The sequence below is a fragment of the Pteropus vampyrus genome, unplaced genomic scaffold (genome assembly GCF_000151845.1).
Source record: "Pteropus vampyrus isolate Shadow unplaced genomic scaffold, Pvam_2.0 Scaffold66, whole genome shotgun sequence".
NCBI lineage: Eukaryota > Metazoa > Chordata > Mammalia > Chiroptera > Pteropodidae > Pteropus > Pteropus vampyrus.
The window spans coordinates 5,801,357-5,815,349 of NW_011888847.1; the positions used below are offsets into that span (position 1 = coordinate 5,801,357).

General features: G+C 38.6%; 1 protein-coding gene across 5 annotated transcripts in view; it reads left to right on the forward strand.

Annotated features, from left to right (window-relative positions):
- The first annotated feature begins 3,457 nt into the window (after positions 1 to 3,457).
- Positions 3,458 to 13,993, forward strand: part of LOC105292938 (cytochrome c oxidase subunit 7A-related protein, mitochondrial) — a 32,074-nt gene continuing 21,538 nt past the window's right edge. For 4 of the 5 annotated variants that reach the window (XR_002780683.1, XM_023531310.1, XM_023531309.1 and 1 more), the window contains exons 1-2: positions 3,458 to 3,635; positions 13,311 to 13,442. Coding sequence is in view for 4 of the 5 variants with exons in the window: in XM_023531310.1 (XP_023387078.1) it covers positions 3,564 to 3,635; positions 13,311 to 13,442 (204 nt within the window). In the remaining variant the exon portion in view is untranslated. The remainder of the gene's footprint in view (positions 3,636 to 13,310; positions 13,443 to 13,993) is intronic. The other variant, XM_011361357.2, reaches the window with a different exon arrangement.

The window sequence follows — 13,993 nt, forward strand, 5'->3', positions numbered from 1 at the left end:
TGAGAAGGTCAGAGGAGGGAGTTGATGTCAATATGTTCATCTCACACTGCAATAAAGCTGTCCCAGAAACTGCAGTCCCAGCTGCCATTTCCCCTTCTTTGGCTGAGAAAAGCACCATTCAGATCCTCAGCTCCTTAGCTATGAAAATATCATTCTGTAACAAAGGTTTAATTGTTTTTTAATAATATTGATAGAATCTAGATTGCAGGTTCAAAGACAAACTTAATATTACCACACCAGATAGGGCTTTGTTTGACAAAAAGACTAAGAAACGACAGCTGAGATTTCTAATTCTGCCACAGGAAAATTACCAAATAATTGCACGACAGGTGCCATTGTTCTGAGCATCTAAAGCGGGTGTAGCTCTCTATTTTGTTTTAAGATATTTTATTGGGGGTGCTTTTCTTGGGGGATATTACCAACAGTTTTAAATGTTGGGGAAAATGTTTTCCCTCACCTTCCTTTTTGCCAAAGAGAGGGTAGACACAAACCACAATAAAAAAGGTAACACTGCACTGTAACATGACACTATTATAGTCTGTTTTCCATCACAGAAACTACCTTAGAATGGGCAGAATCCACATGCACAAATGTGTTTCCCTAAGTTAGGAAAATTCTTCAGTTTGCAGATTTGGCAGCAAAGAAACAGTAAAGAGGGAGAAAGCAGGGCTTCTTGGAGATGCCTGCTGCATTAAATTAGCTCACTCATATTTCTGCTTCCAACTTGTGACACCAAAGCCAGGTGATATATGGGCCCTTCTAAGGACAAGGAAAGATTGAAGGAATCAGAAAGATGAGCCCACAATGATCTCAGCTGCTACAGGGCCTACACACTTTAACTCTGTCAGACCCATCAAGCATCAAATTTTTAAGTCAATTCTGAGAAAATTGGAGAATTAAAAAAAATTAAGAACTATTTCACAAGAAGACAGTTCCTATCTATGCTCAGTACAACCCGATTTAAAATTTATATTGGTTTTCCATCCGTTCCCAAGTGCTTTCACAGAGAGGCCTGCCAGAGGCCAATTAGCACACAGCCCTTGTAAATGGAGAAGTGGCAGCATTTGCATTCACTGGAGCCAGGCTGGCATTGCACTCACGCAAATCATATGGTGATTGACAGGCTTCTCTACATTGTGAATTGTGGTCACCTCCCCTCAGAATTGGATCTAGAGAACGACCTGAAGGGATCATAATATAAAGGAAGATCATACTTTGATGTTGGGTGGGATATGCAAATAAGAATGAGAATAGGATGCTTTAGTGCTGTCAGAGCGTGCTGCGTTTTATTTGGGAAATGAGACAAAATCTTCCTCTGATCAGCCACTCCATGTGACATCCCAACCCACACTCTGCTACTGACATTTTATCTCCCACTGAACAGCCCGACTGTTGTAACATTTTCAGGATTCTTAATTTATGTCTTGCAGGATCTAAAATCAGATGGCAGAAACTTTAAGAAAATAACCAGTGTTGACAGGCACCTTTATATTTCAAGAAGCTGGTACACCTTGGTGCTGCTAAAAGTTGGGTAACATTCTCTACTTTCTTCGTCCAAAATATGTCTAGAAGACAGTGAGATGGAGATAGGGAGCTGTCCTAAATCATTTAATTTCTTTTTCAATTTAAACTCTATGAAAGAACTTTCCTTCCCAAGAGTTAGCAAGCTCATTAGCTTTTCTTGGTTTGAGTGATTCCAGCATTTAATTAATTCATTAATTAAATTAATTTAAATTAGAGTAACCAAGAAAAGTTAACTGAGATTCTTACATATAGCCCAGAACCATGAAAAAGTAAAATGACTCAAAGTAAGATCAGCAACGTAATATTTGCGTAAGCTTTATAACCTACTGAACCGGTGAGGGGCGATATTATGATAATGATGATTCCTACTTTATAGCAGAGACAGCGAGGCTCAGAAAATGGAAATGACCAGTTACGAATCACTCAGCCTTGAAGAAATGGCGATCAAACCCAAATTGTATGTTCTTTTCATTATATCACAATGTTATTTTGTATAAACAGCGCCTTTGGATTGGCTGATCATATGAAGAAGCTGAAACTTTTGCTCTACAGAGCATTGGTAGTGCTGAACATGCACATGGGGCTCTTAGGCTTACACTTGACAAAGCTGAGATGCTGGTGTATGCCCCAGCTCTGGTGTACTCAGCTTCCTCTTTTCAGAATGGATTTATATTTATTTATCTATAATGTAGTACTTAAGAATACAGACCCTAGAGCCAGATGACTAGCTCTGCCACTAATAGATGACCTGGGCGAGATACTTAACTTTCCTAGGCCTCATTTTCCTGGACTGTAAGATGGGAATGATAATAGCATCTAACTCATAGGACTGTTGTCAAGATTAAATGAGTTTATTTATGGAAAGTGTTAGTATCACCCATCAGTTTGCCACATGCTTTCATAAATGCACTATAAATGAACCTATAATATGCTGTGAAAACTTCTGGTTAGATGATAAAGCTAAGAAAAGCCTTGCTTCATGCCTATAGATAGGAAGCTTGCATACTCTTTTTTATACAGTAACTTGAACATAGTGGAGGCTCAAAAAACATTTTTAAATTGAACTGGAGTGAATACTACTTGAACTGAAAGTTGTAGTCCTGAACATTTCAGGCTCAAGGTCCAATTTTTTCAAGTGTTTTTAGTCCACTGTCCTCACCTCCCCACCTCATTTATCTCAAAGGGCAGAGGCTAGAAAAAGGATGAGTCAGGTTAAGAGTAAAAAATAGTTCTGAAAAACTGAAAAATTTACATCCGGTGCCTCAAGTTTTAGGTGTATTTTTTCTACACAAAGCCCAGGATATCTTTATATCATTGGAGTGAAACCCTTAACAGTCCTCGTACCAAACAGCTGTTAGTAGGTGCTTTCAAATTTTATTTGCTCCTAACTCCCAGGTTGCCAGAGGAGCCCGGCCGATGGGTCGATACTCCTAGTCTGACTCCGTACGAGGAGGTAGGTACGGGAGGAAAGAAATAAGACTATGAGCAAGTTAAATATTGTAAAGAAAGAGAAACCTTCAACCCAAGGAACCAGGAGGCAGCCCTGCAACACTGGCTCCCCCTGCCACACTAGACTAGTCACCCGCCCCCCGCCCCGCCTTTCCGCTCCCGGCCCCACCCTCCCGCTCCCACTTCCCCGGTCCCGCCCTCCTTGAACGCTCCCAGAGTCCGCCCTACTTGACCCCCGCACATCCCTCAGGCCCCGGCGCGCTGGGCGCTTGCGCATTTCTTAGGGCGTCTTGGCACTGCCTTACTCCAAATATAGGCAAAGCGGTAACCTCGTATTTTCTAAAGACCCCACTACAGTGGCTTTTCGCTCTCTCTTAGAGACTATTTCTCCTTTCTTGGCGCTGCGCACCTGGCTTTTCCTTCTCTTATGTGACTTAAGAGGGCATATTTTAAATTAGGCGGTCATCGGGCAGCCCGTCTCTTGGCGCAGGGTCCTTGGGCTGAGCCTGGGGGCGACCGCCGGGAAGGCAGGGTCCTTCTCTGGGGCAGTCGCGCAGGTAGCGGCTGCGGAAAGTCAGACACGGGGCATCATGTACTACAAATTTAGTGGCTTCACGCAGAAATTGGCAGGAGCATGGGCCTCCAACGCTTATACGCCACAGGTACGGGTAGTGCCGCGCCGGCTCGGACAGTGGTGGCGGCCCAAGCCTCTGCGCCAGGCAGTCGCGGCGCCGGAGCCAGCGAGGCTTCTGCCTGCGTTTTGGTTTAGTTCGCCCCGCACCTCCCGGCGTCCTTCTTCATCCACTTACGGCGGCCATAGAGTCTCCCAATTCTTTAGTTGCTCCCCCGGTGGGGCTGGTTCGGTGCGGAAGTTGGGCCTGGAAGTCAGGAGGAGTCAAGGTGACCCCGAGCTCCTTGCTTGTGGGTCATGGGGTGGCTCGTGGGGTCTGCGGGGCCCAGAATGTGACCCGACCGAGTCTGAAATTAGGTCCTGCCCATTTTAAGGAGGTCTGGCTTTCGGTCTCCTCAATGCCCATTGTCACCCACTGCCGCAGCTCAAAGGCAGCCTCATTCAAGCACGAGATTGGAGAGCTGGGATGACGGCACTGAAGGAAGGCAAAGGGCGAGGAGAGGCTGTATGATCAGAATTGGGAGAATTAACGGGTTCCTTGAAATGCCCCGGTGAGTGTGAACAGTTACATGCAACGAGCTTACACTTTCCTAACTGTAAAGTGGTTGACGGATGCCTATTATTTGAGTTGTCTGAAAAGTATTCGGATATCACTCATTTTGCCAATTGGAGTTTCAATTTCCAGCTTGTGTCGTAGAGATGAGACCCATACATTTAATTTGGGCTCAGATCTGGCTTTGGTGCTTTATTTTATGACCTTGATCAAGTTGCTTTATTGTGAGCTCAGGGCAGCGGTAGTACAGATTAAATGAGGTGTGTGTCAAGTGATTAGTAGGCTTTGGCGGTTGTTGGACACTGGATAAAGTGGTAGCTATTCTTCAGAAGCTGAGTCTGAGATATCACCGTATTTACTTCTCATCCTCGTAGTGGTGTGGGAAGAGTTGATAAGATACGCAGACTGGAATAGTAAGGGGCTCAGGTAATGTGTAAAGGATGCTCCATTGTTAACTCCTTTTTCTGTGGGACACGGCAACTTGCCCAAGGGGAGGGATAGTTAAGAATGATTTCAATCTAAGATTAGATGTGCTATTAACTAGGATAATGGAGGGCAAGAAAGGCAAGTTTTGAGGCAGGCATGGAGTTGGGGATTAAGGATCTAGTTTATAAATGTTGAGCTTGTAATATGTCTGGTGGCAGCCGGATTTATGAATATGGAGTATACTAGACCTGGGTATCTTCAGCCCATAGGTGGTAGTAGAATCTGTGGTGGGAATAAGATTACCCAGAAGTATATAGGGAGGAAAGATGGGAATATTATTAGGCTACAGATACATGGAGGGAGAGTGGAGGAGGAAAATCGATATCAAAAGAACAATCCAAGATTGGTGTCACTGAAACCAAATTGGTGAGGAAGTCTAAAGAATTGTCAACAGTGATTTTTTTTTTTTACAGATTATAGGAAAATTTCTATCGTATATGCTTCTACTATAAAGTATATTTTTCAGTGCATGGATCTTAAATGTTACAGTTTGTTGAATTTTGACATGCATACACTTTGTAACCTATACTCTTATTAACATTATAGAATATTACATCGACCTTAGGAAGGTCCCTTCTTACTCCTGCTGTCAATCCCTGTCCACCTCCCTGTTTTGACTTTTATCACTACAAATGGTTTTGCCTATTTTTGGATTTCATATAAATGGAACCATACGGTACTCTTATGTAAGGCTTAGTTCTCGATATTTTTGAAAGTGCATGTTACATATATTAGTAGTTCCTTTTATTGTATGGATATTTAACAATTGGTCTTTTCTGTTAGTGGTTGTAGGTGTTCTTTTAGTAGAGTTTATCATAATCTAGGTTCTATTAGCTAGTAAGGAAAAAGTGAAGTTTTAGACTAAGACTAACATATATTGAAATTAAATTGGCACTCTGGGCAGAGATTACCCTGAGTTGCATTTGGAACAGGTAGGGCTTTCAGATTTCTAGCACCTCTTGAACGGTTTTTCTTGAGAATTTGAACTTCATAGTTACTAAGGACTTCTTGTTATGTTAAGTGATAACATGTAGGCTTTATATGATTTGTAGATTTCACATTGATTGTGGTAGGCATCCCCCAATTCAGGTGTTCTGACCTTGGTAATTAGGAGTACTTCAGTTTTGTTGGAAACATTAGCACTCTGGAAAATGTGGATGTTTGTAACTTTCAGTGTTACATAAAGTCCACTGAATAACCTAACATGCATCAAAGAATCTAATGTGGAAAAGCTAGTTCTCTTAACAATAGGATAGGTAGAGATTTATAAATCAATTTGATGGCAAGTAATTGTGGGAAGGGTATTTTCCAGTGGTTGATTGAAAAGCATTATCCTTACTTTGACATGCAGTGTCCAGTAAATTGAGGCCAATAAACATGTGAAGAAATAATCAGTATCATTAATCATTAGGGAAATGCAAGTCAAAACCACAATAAGATATTAGTTTACACTTGCTAAAATCAAGAAGACAGACAACAGTGTTGATGAGAATGTGGAGAAACTGGAACCCTACTACATTGCTGGTGGAAACGTAGAATGGTGCAGCCACTTTGCAACACAATTTGGCAGTCTGTTAAAAAGTGAAACTTAGTTTTACCATATGACTCAATAATCCCTCTCCTGCTTAAGCTAGTAGAATGATATTCTAGGTAAAGGGGACTGTGAGAGTGGGAGGAGGCCAGCAGGGGAATCATTGAATAAGTTTGGCTGTGGTGCATGGAGAGCGATCATGAAGGGCCTAGGATCATAGGACTTAATTTTGTGAGAAATGAGTAGGAATTTACGAAGCAACTTAGTGTAGAAAGTGGTGATAGAGTCTTGTCCAGATGTTGAAACAAGGACATGCTTGTTACTTTTAGTTTCATGAAAGATTTATGATGGAGGAGCAAGTATCATGACCAGAGCTATGCTTTAAAGGATAATCTGTCTGGGAGAGACCAGTGCCAGGGATTCTTGTAACACATAAAATAGTTCAGGGTCTTCTGAGTAGGAATGGAGAAAGAGTCAAGAGGTCTGCGAGGTAAGGACTAAGTGACTGATGAGGGAAATTTAGGGACTTCAAGATCACTAGTTGATGGGAAGACGGTAGTGCTTTCCACAGAAACTGGGAGCCTCCTGAGTAGGCTTGTGAGAAACTAGGTGAATTTTGGCTGTACGAAGTGTGAGGTGTCAGGGAAAGATGGAGGTGGTGATACCTAGCTGTCAGTTAGAAATGAAGGGCTTGAGCCACCGTGGATTGAAACTTGTTTCTAGTCCTAAATCAGGGTGAAAGAATTCATAGGTTTCTGTCATCTAAAATTTAAAAACTTTTCACATAACTTATTTCTCCACCTTCCTTCCTCCTCCCCAAACCTAAAAGGTAAGAGAAGAGGAAAACTTTGGACCAGTCAACTTTGATGAGGAAAAAGCATCATGTTTACTTTTTTTTAAAAAATGCTGGAGCAACTAAAACAGACTAGAAAATACTCAACTACTAAACGTGATTACAGTTTAATGGCTCTTAGTCAATTATAGAGGTAGTGATTGTGTAAAACAGCTGAGAGATTCGATATTAATAAGCAAAACCTGTGATTTCTATTTAGCCTACAGTCCACTTACTTTAAGAACAACTTTCAGTTTTCTCATTGCTGTGGGAGGTGTGGGAGGCATGGGAGGCTCAGCCATCAAGTGCTGATTTACATGACTTTGGTTCTGAAGTATTCAGATGAAACTAGACTTCCTTAGCTTATTTATATATTCAGTAAATACTTACTGAATGCACTCTTTGTGCCAGTTGCTTTTCTGAGTCTTGGGAAAGAGGAGCAGTAAACAGAGCATGCCAAAATCCTGCCCTCATGAAGCTTCCATTGCAGTAGGGGGAGGCACAGGAAACAAAAGTAGAAGATAGTATATTGATGGTGATAAGTGCTGTGGAGAAAAAGCACGAAAGGGGATAGGTTGTTAGCAGGTTAAGCGGGGAGGACATGCAGTTTTAAAAAGGGTGGCTAAGGGACAGTCTCACTGAGAAGGTGACATAGGGGTAAAGATTTGAAGGAGGTGAGAGTTCAAGCCATATGGATACCTGGAGAGGAGCATTATAGGCAGGGGGAATATGCCTGGTGCTTGGGAGGTTTTAAGGCAGTCCAGAGGCCTGGGGCAGAGAAAGGGGATGATGTAAGGTGGTAGTGGTGGTTGTGGGAGAGGGGTTGAGGGGTACATCTCATAGGGCCCTGAAAGCCATTGTAGGAACTTTATGTTTTGCTCAGATTTGAGCTGAGTAGTGACATTCTTTGTTTTAACATAATCACTGATTTCTGCATTCAGAGTAAACTGCAGGACAGCAAGAGTGGAAGCTGGAAGAGGCGTAGATGAAGGGATTTGCTCTAGGTCCCTTCCTGTAAATACAGCTTCCTGGTCAAGTCGACGCCTGAGAACCTTAGTGCTACTCCCATCCAGCTTGCCTTGAATCATTGGAAACATTGACCGCTCTTAATTTGTTAGGAGGTTTAATGAGGGGTAGGTGAAGTACCTTCCGATCACATTCATTCCTTTTACCTGTGGGGCCAAGACAGCTGAATTGTTGATAGTATGGTATAAAAGTGGGTTTGAATCCCATCTTTTGGAATCTCCGAAACTTTGTTTCAGTCATGTGTAACATGGGCTGATAATACCTCATTTATAAGGTTGATTTGAAGAGTAAATTTAGTAATTAAGATTGTGTCAAAATCTGAAAGAAAAAACTTATATTTGAAAAAAAGCAGAATGTAGGATTTCACATAACTATAAAGATATTAAATGTGCCTATGAAAAAAGATAGGAGGAGAATATACAATTTATAATTTACGAGATAAACTAATGAGATGATAGGTAACTTTAAAATTCTATATTCTGAACTTTTACAATATTATAAATGGAAATATGAAATTATTTAAAACTGTTAAGGTGGTTGATACTCCTATTTTCATATGTTATTGATCAAAAACTTTGCTGTAGTTTTGAATAACTTAATGGGTGAACAAACAAAGCAATTAAGTATAATCCCTTCTAAAAATGCTTTCCCATTAGTCCTGTCAAAACATGAATTCAATTTCAAACTGTCTTTGGAGATGCTTGCTAGGAAGCGTTTTTTAAATTTTGCATTCTTTAGGAGAAAATGCAAATTGCAGATAAGGTGAGTGTCTAAAATTCTCCAGGTCAAAGAGAGGTCCTTTTTTAGGGCCCCCTCTTCCCATATCAGACTCCTTCTGAGTCTTTGAATGTGTTATATATCAAATGTAGGCTAACAGCTTACAGACTAAACTTTCTCTTTAAGTGGATTGTTGTTTTTAAGCAGTAGTTGAGAACCAGTGGCTGAGACAGGTAGTAGAATACTTAAAAGCCAGGGCTCTGGTCTTATAGAGAGGCTTGAGTTTCGACACTTGGCTCTTTTTGCTGTGTGATCTCAGACAAGTTACCCTTTCTGACCCATCCAGTTTACTCCTTTCTAAGAAGAGACTAGTCATATTTTCCTAGGGTTGCTGTCAAGATTAAATAAGATGACAAGATATGAAATACTTAACATGTTGCTGGGCACATAACAAGGGCTCAGATATTAGCTGCCGTTATTTCTTAACATTAATATCCATATTAGCAGAGATTTTATCTGTCTTAATCATTGTGCATTTTCAGTGTAGAGTAAGTACTCAGTAACATGTTAATGTGTAAATGCAGTACAGAAATCAGTGATTCAGAACCGTTTATCGGACTGTGTCCGAGGAAATAGAAGCCAAGTTTAATACTTTTTTGTTGCTTTGTTGATCCTAATGCCTTCCTGGTGGGAGTAACATTGAGGTTTCAATATTTTAGAATAGGTTTTATCAGTTATAGGTAAACTTGAATTTTTTTTTTTTTTTGCCATGGTCCAGATGGGCCACTCAACATCTGAAATCCTGCGTCTGACACATAATCTGCAGGCTGCTAAGCCTGGGACTGGGTGGTTTTTCATCACTTCTGTAATGTGCCCTAAGAGTGTTTTAGCAGTTTTATTGAAGTACAATTGACATAATAAACTGCAACATTTATATTGTACAGTTTGATGTCTTGCCATATGTAAATACCTGTGAAACTATCACCAAAATCACATAATGAAAATAACCTTTACTTCCAAAGTGTTCTTCTATTCCTTGATGATCTCTTTCACACTCCCCTCATGTATATTCCACTACCTCTAGGCTTCCACTGATCTACTTTCTGTCACTACAGATTAGTTTTCAATTTTGAGATTATTTGGAGATATATCTATGTTGTTGCTTGTATCGACACTATTACTTTTTGTTTGTGAATAGCATTTTGATCTATAGATATATTATGATTTATCCATGTACTTGATGAACATTTGGCTTGCTTCCAGTTTTTGGCTATTACAAATAAAACTGTGGACATTCATATACAAGTCTTTGTGTGGACTTAAACTTTCAGTTCTCTTGAGTAAACATCTGGGAGTACAATAGCTGGGTCATAGTATGGGTGCATTTTTAATTTTTCTAAGAAACTCCAGTTTTCAGAAGAGATTATACCATTTCCATTCCTACCCATAGTGTATGAAAACTTCAACTGCTTGATATCCTTGTCAATACTTGGTGAAGTCATTTAAAAAAATTTTAGCAAATCTAATAGGTATGTAGTGGTATCTTGTGGTTCTAATTTGCATCTTTATAGACTATTGATGTTGAGTGTCTTTTCATGTTCATATTTGCCATTTGTATACTTTCATTTGTCTGACCAAATCTTTTGCTTATTTTTTTAATTTGGTTGTTGTCTTATTATCGACTTTTGAGAGTTCTTCATATGTTCTGGATACAAGCTTTTTTTCAGATATGTGATTTGTGAATCTTTTCTCCTGGTTTTTGTCTTGCCTTTCCATTATCTTAACAGTGTTTTTCAAGTGCAGAAGTTCTGAATTCAATGAAATCCAACTTATTAATGTTTTCTTTTATGGATTATAGTTTTGGCATTATAACTAAGGAGTTGTTGCCTAATCCAAGCACACAAAAATTTTCTTTTGTTTTCTTCTAGAAGTTTTACAGTTTTAGGCTTCACATTTGCATATAGAATTCATTTTGAGTTAATTTTTGTATATGATTAGTGTTATGAATTAAAGTTAAACATTTTTTTGTTTGAGCATCATTTATTGAAGACTACATTTTTCCTACTAAATTGCCCTTAAACACTTTCAAAAGTTAATTGACCATACATGTATAAATCTACTTCTGGACCCTTTGTTCTGTTCCAGTGACTTTTTCTCTGTACGCCAACACTACATATCTTGAATACTGTAGCTTTATGATCAGTCTTTTTACTTTTTTTAATTTTAAGTTTTAAATATTTTTAATTTTTTAATTATAGTTTATATATGATATTATATTAGTTTCAGGTGTACAACATAGTGATTAGACATTTATATAACTTAGAAAGTGATCGCCCCAATAAATCTAGTACCCATTTCACACCATACATAGTTAGTTATTACAATATTGGCTATATTTGTTATGCTATACATTACATCCCCATGACTATTTTGTAACTACCAATTTGCATTTCTTAATCCCTCCCCTTTTTTACCCACCCTCCCAACCTTCCTCCCACCTTGCAACCATCAGTTTGTTCTCTGTATCTATGAGTTTGTTTCTGTTTTGTTAGTTTCGTTCCCTAGATTTCACATGTAAGTGAAATCATACAGTATTTTTCTTTATCTGACTTTCTCCACTCAGCATAATACCTTCTAGGTCCATCTGTGTTGTTGCAGATGACAAGATTTTATTCTTTTATTTGTTTATATTTATGGCTGTGTAATATTCCATTGTATAAGTGTATCACCTCTTCTTTATGCATTTACCCATTGATAGACACCCAGGTTGTCTCCATATCTTAGCTATTGTAAATAATGCTGCAGTGAACACTTGGATGCACATAGACTTTCAAAGTAGTATTTTGGGTTTCTTCAGATAAATACCCGGAAGTGGGAATACTGGGTCCTGCTTTGTCTCTTGTTACAGCCTTTGTTTTAAAGTCTATTTTGTCTAATATAAGTATTGCTACCCCAGACTTTTTTTCATTTCCATTTTCACGAAATATCTTTTTCCATTTCTTTACTTTCCGTCTGCGTGTGTCTTTTGATCAGAAGTGAGTCTCTTGTCAGCAGCAGGTAAACTTAAATTTCTTTGGAAGAGATCAGACACCCAAGGGTCTGATAACTATTAATTTGGACAAAGGATTTCCTTTTTCATATGTAAAATGGAAGAGGCTGGACTTGAATGCTACTTTCTAACTTTAAAATTTTATTTTTCCTAGTTAGAATTTAATATAAAAGGATGTGACTTTATTGATTTGGAACTCTAAGTTCCTTATTTTAATCTGCAGGTTATTTTGGAGAACCATCTATGTATCTACTACCGTAGGTTCTTATAGAAAATCAGAGTTCCCCTTAGGTTCTTTTTTGTTAATAACAGCTTTATTGATATATAATTCACATACCATATGTTCACTCATTTAAAGTGTACAATTAAATGGTTTTTAGTATATTCACAGGTAATGTGCAACCATCACCATGTTAATTTTAGAGCATTTTTATCACTTCAGAAAGAAACCTATACCTTTCAGCTCACCCCCCATTACTCCAGCCCTAAGTAACCACTAATTTACTTTGTCTCTGAAGATTTCCCTATTTTGGACTATCATATGAATGAGATAATATATTATGTGCTTTTTTTGCGACTGGCTTCTTTTACTCAGTGTAATGTTTTCAAGGTTCATCTGCATTGTAGCATGTATCAGTATTTCATTTTTCTTCCCTCTTAGGTTTTTTCTTTTAAGCCTGTGTTTGTCCTTTATCCATGTGGCTAAGGGAGCTGCAATTAGTAAACCTGTCTTAACCCCTAAATCTCATTCAGTTTATATTTATTGAATACCTGTGTGTGCCAGATGCTACTTTAGGCATGTATTATCTCATATGCAGTCCTTTCAGTGGTAGATACTATTATTATATTCATGTCACAGATGAGAACACTGAGGTTCTCATCTTTTTTATTTTTATCCACTTAAAGCATTTTTTTTTTAAACTTAGGGGTTTATTAATAATAGAAAGTTCAGTTACTCTATTTTTTTTTTTCTTTTCTAATTCTTAAAAGGCAGTCTGTTAACCATTTCTGGCTCTTCCGGATTGAGATATTTCATTACTGTGTGTCTGAAACGTTTCTGAAGTCCTCTCTGGGGTTAGAGATTCCATGTTAGTACATAAGCTCACCAAGAGGAGAAAAAGGACAACCGGATTTCTTTTTAAATCTACTCCAAAATTCATACAGATCATACATGTTTTACTGTTTTGATAACAAGATAGGCAAAATAGTTATTTCTACAAGTTCAGATTGGGCCTTTGTTGTTGTTTGCTCCTCTCTCCCTCCCCCATCTTAATGGCAAGGAGTTCTTGACAGGGTTTGCCTTGTGAAAGTGGATTAGGTTGTTTTGTTGGAAGTTTAAGGACTTTAAACCTTAAACTGAAAAAAATTAAAGGCCTTATAATGCAGAGTTGGAGAGACTTCTCATGTGGTTGAATGACTTTCTCAGCTATTTCTAGACAGCCTGCTTCTTGAAAGTCTTGTTCAGATGTCCAGACATTCTTTCAACCTGATATTTTCCTTTTTTTCCTACAGGGATTAAAGCCTGTAGTTTCCAAAGAAGCACCGCCTATCATATTTGCCACACCAACTAAACTGACTTCCGATTATACCGCATATGATTATGCTGGGAAAAACAAAGTTCCAGAGCTGCAGAAGTTTTTCCAGGTGAGAGAAGACACTCTAGAACAGAGAAGCCTATGAAATAATAGGTTTTAAAAAACTCTATGAAACCAAATCTTAATCTAGTTTTACTATTCACCTTCTCTCTTTTTACTTAAATTGAATTCTCTGGTTTTTAGTTTGAGCCCTAAACTAGTAGAATTTTATGTAGGTAATTTCCTCATCAGTTTTTGAGGGTATGCAGGTTTTCAAATTGCATATGAAGCTGTTGATCATCCATTGGATGGAGGAAGCAATGGCATGTATAATATATAATATTGTGAATAATCCAATATATATTTGGCTTTGTGACACATGCAGTGACTTTTGGCAATGAGTTTTCTTTTAATTGTTCTTTGCTTGCTTGATATTAAAATTCACTGAGCTGTTGTTACAAGTGGAGGAGACTTTCTTGGGTTTGATGATCAACAGAGAGAAGCCAGAATTGGATTTTAAAATATTAACGTTAATGTACATACAGATAATTGAGAGGTCATTGACTCAGCTATGTCTCAGGTTCTATGGGAGTGGTTGTGTCTGTTACTACTGATGCTGGA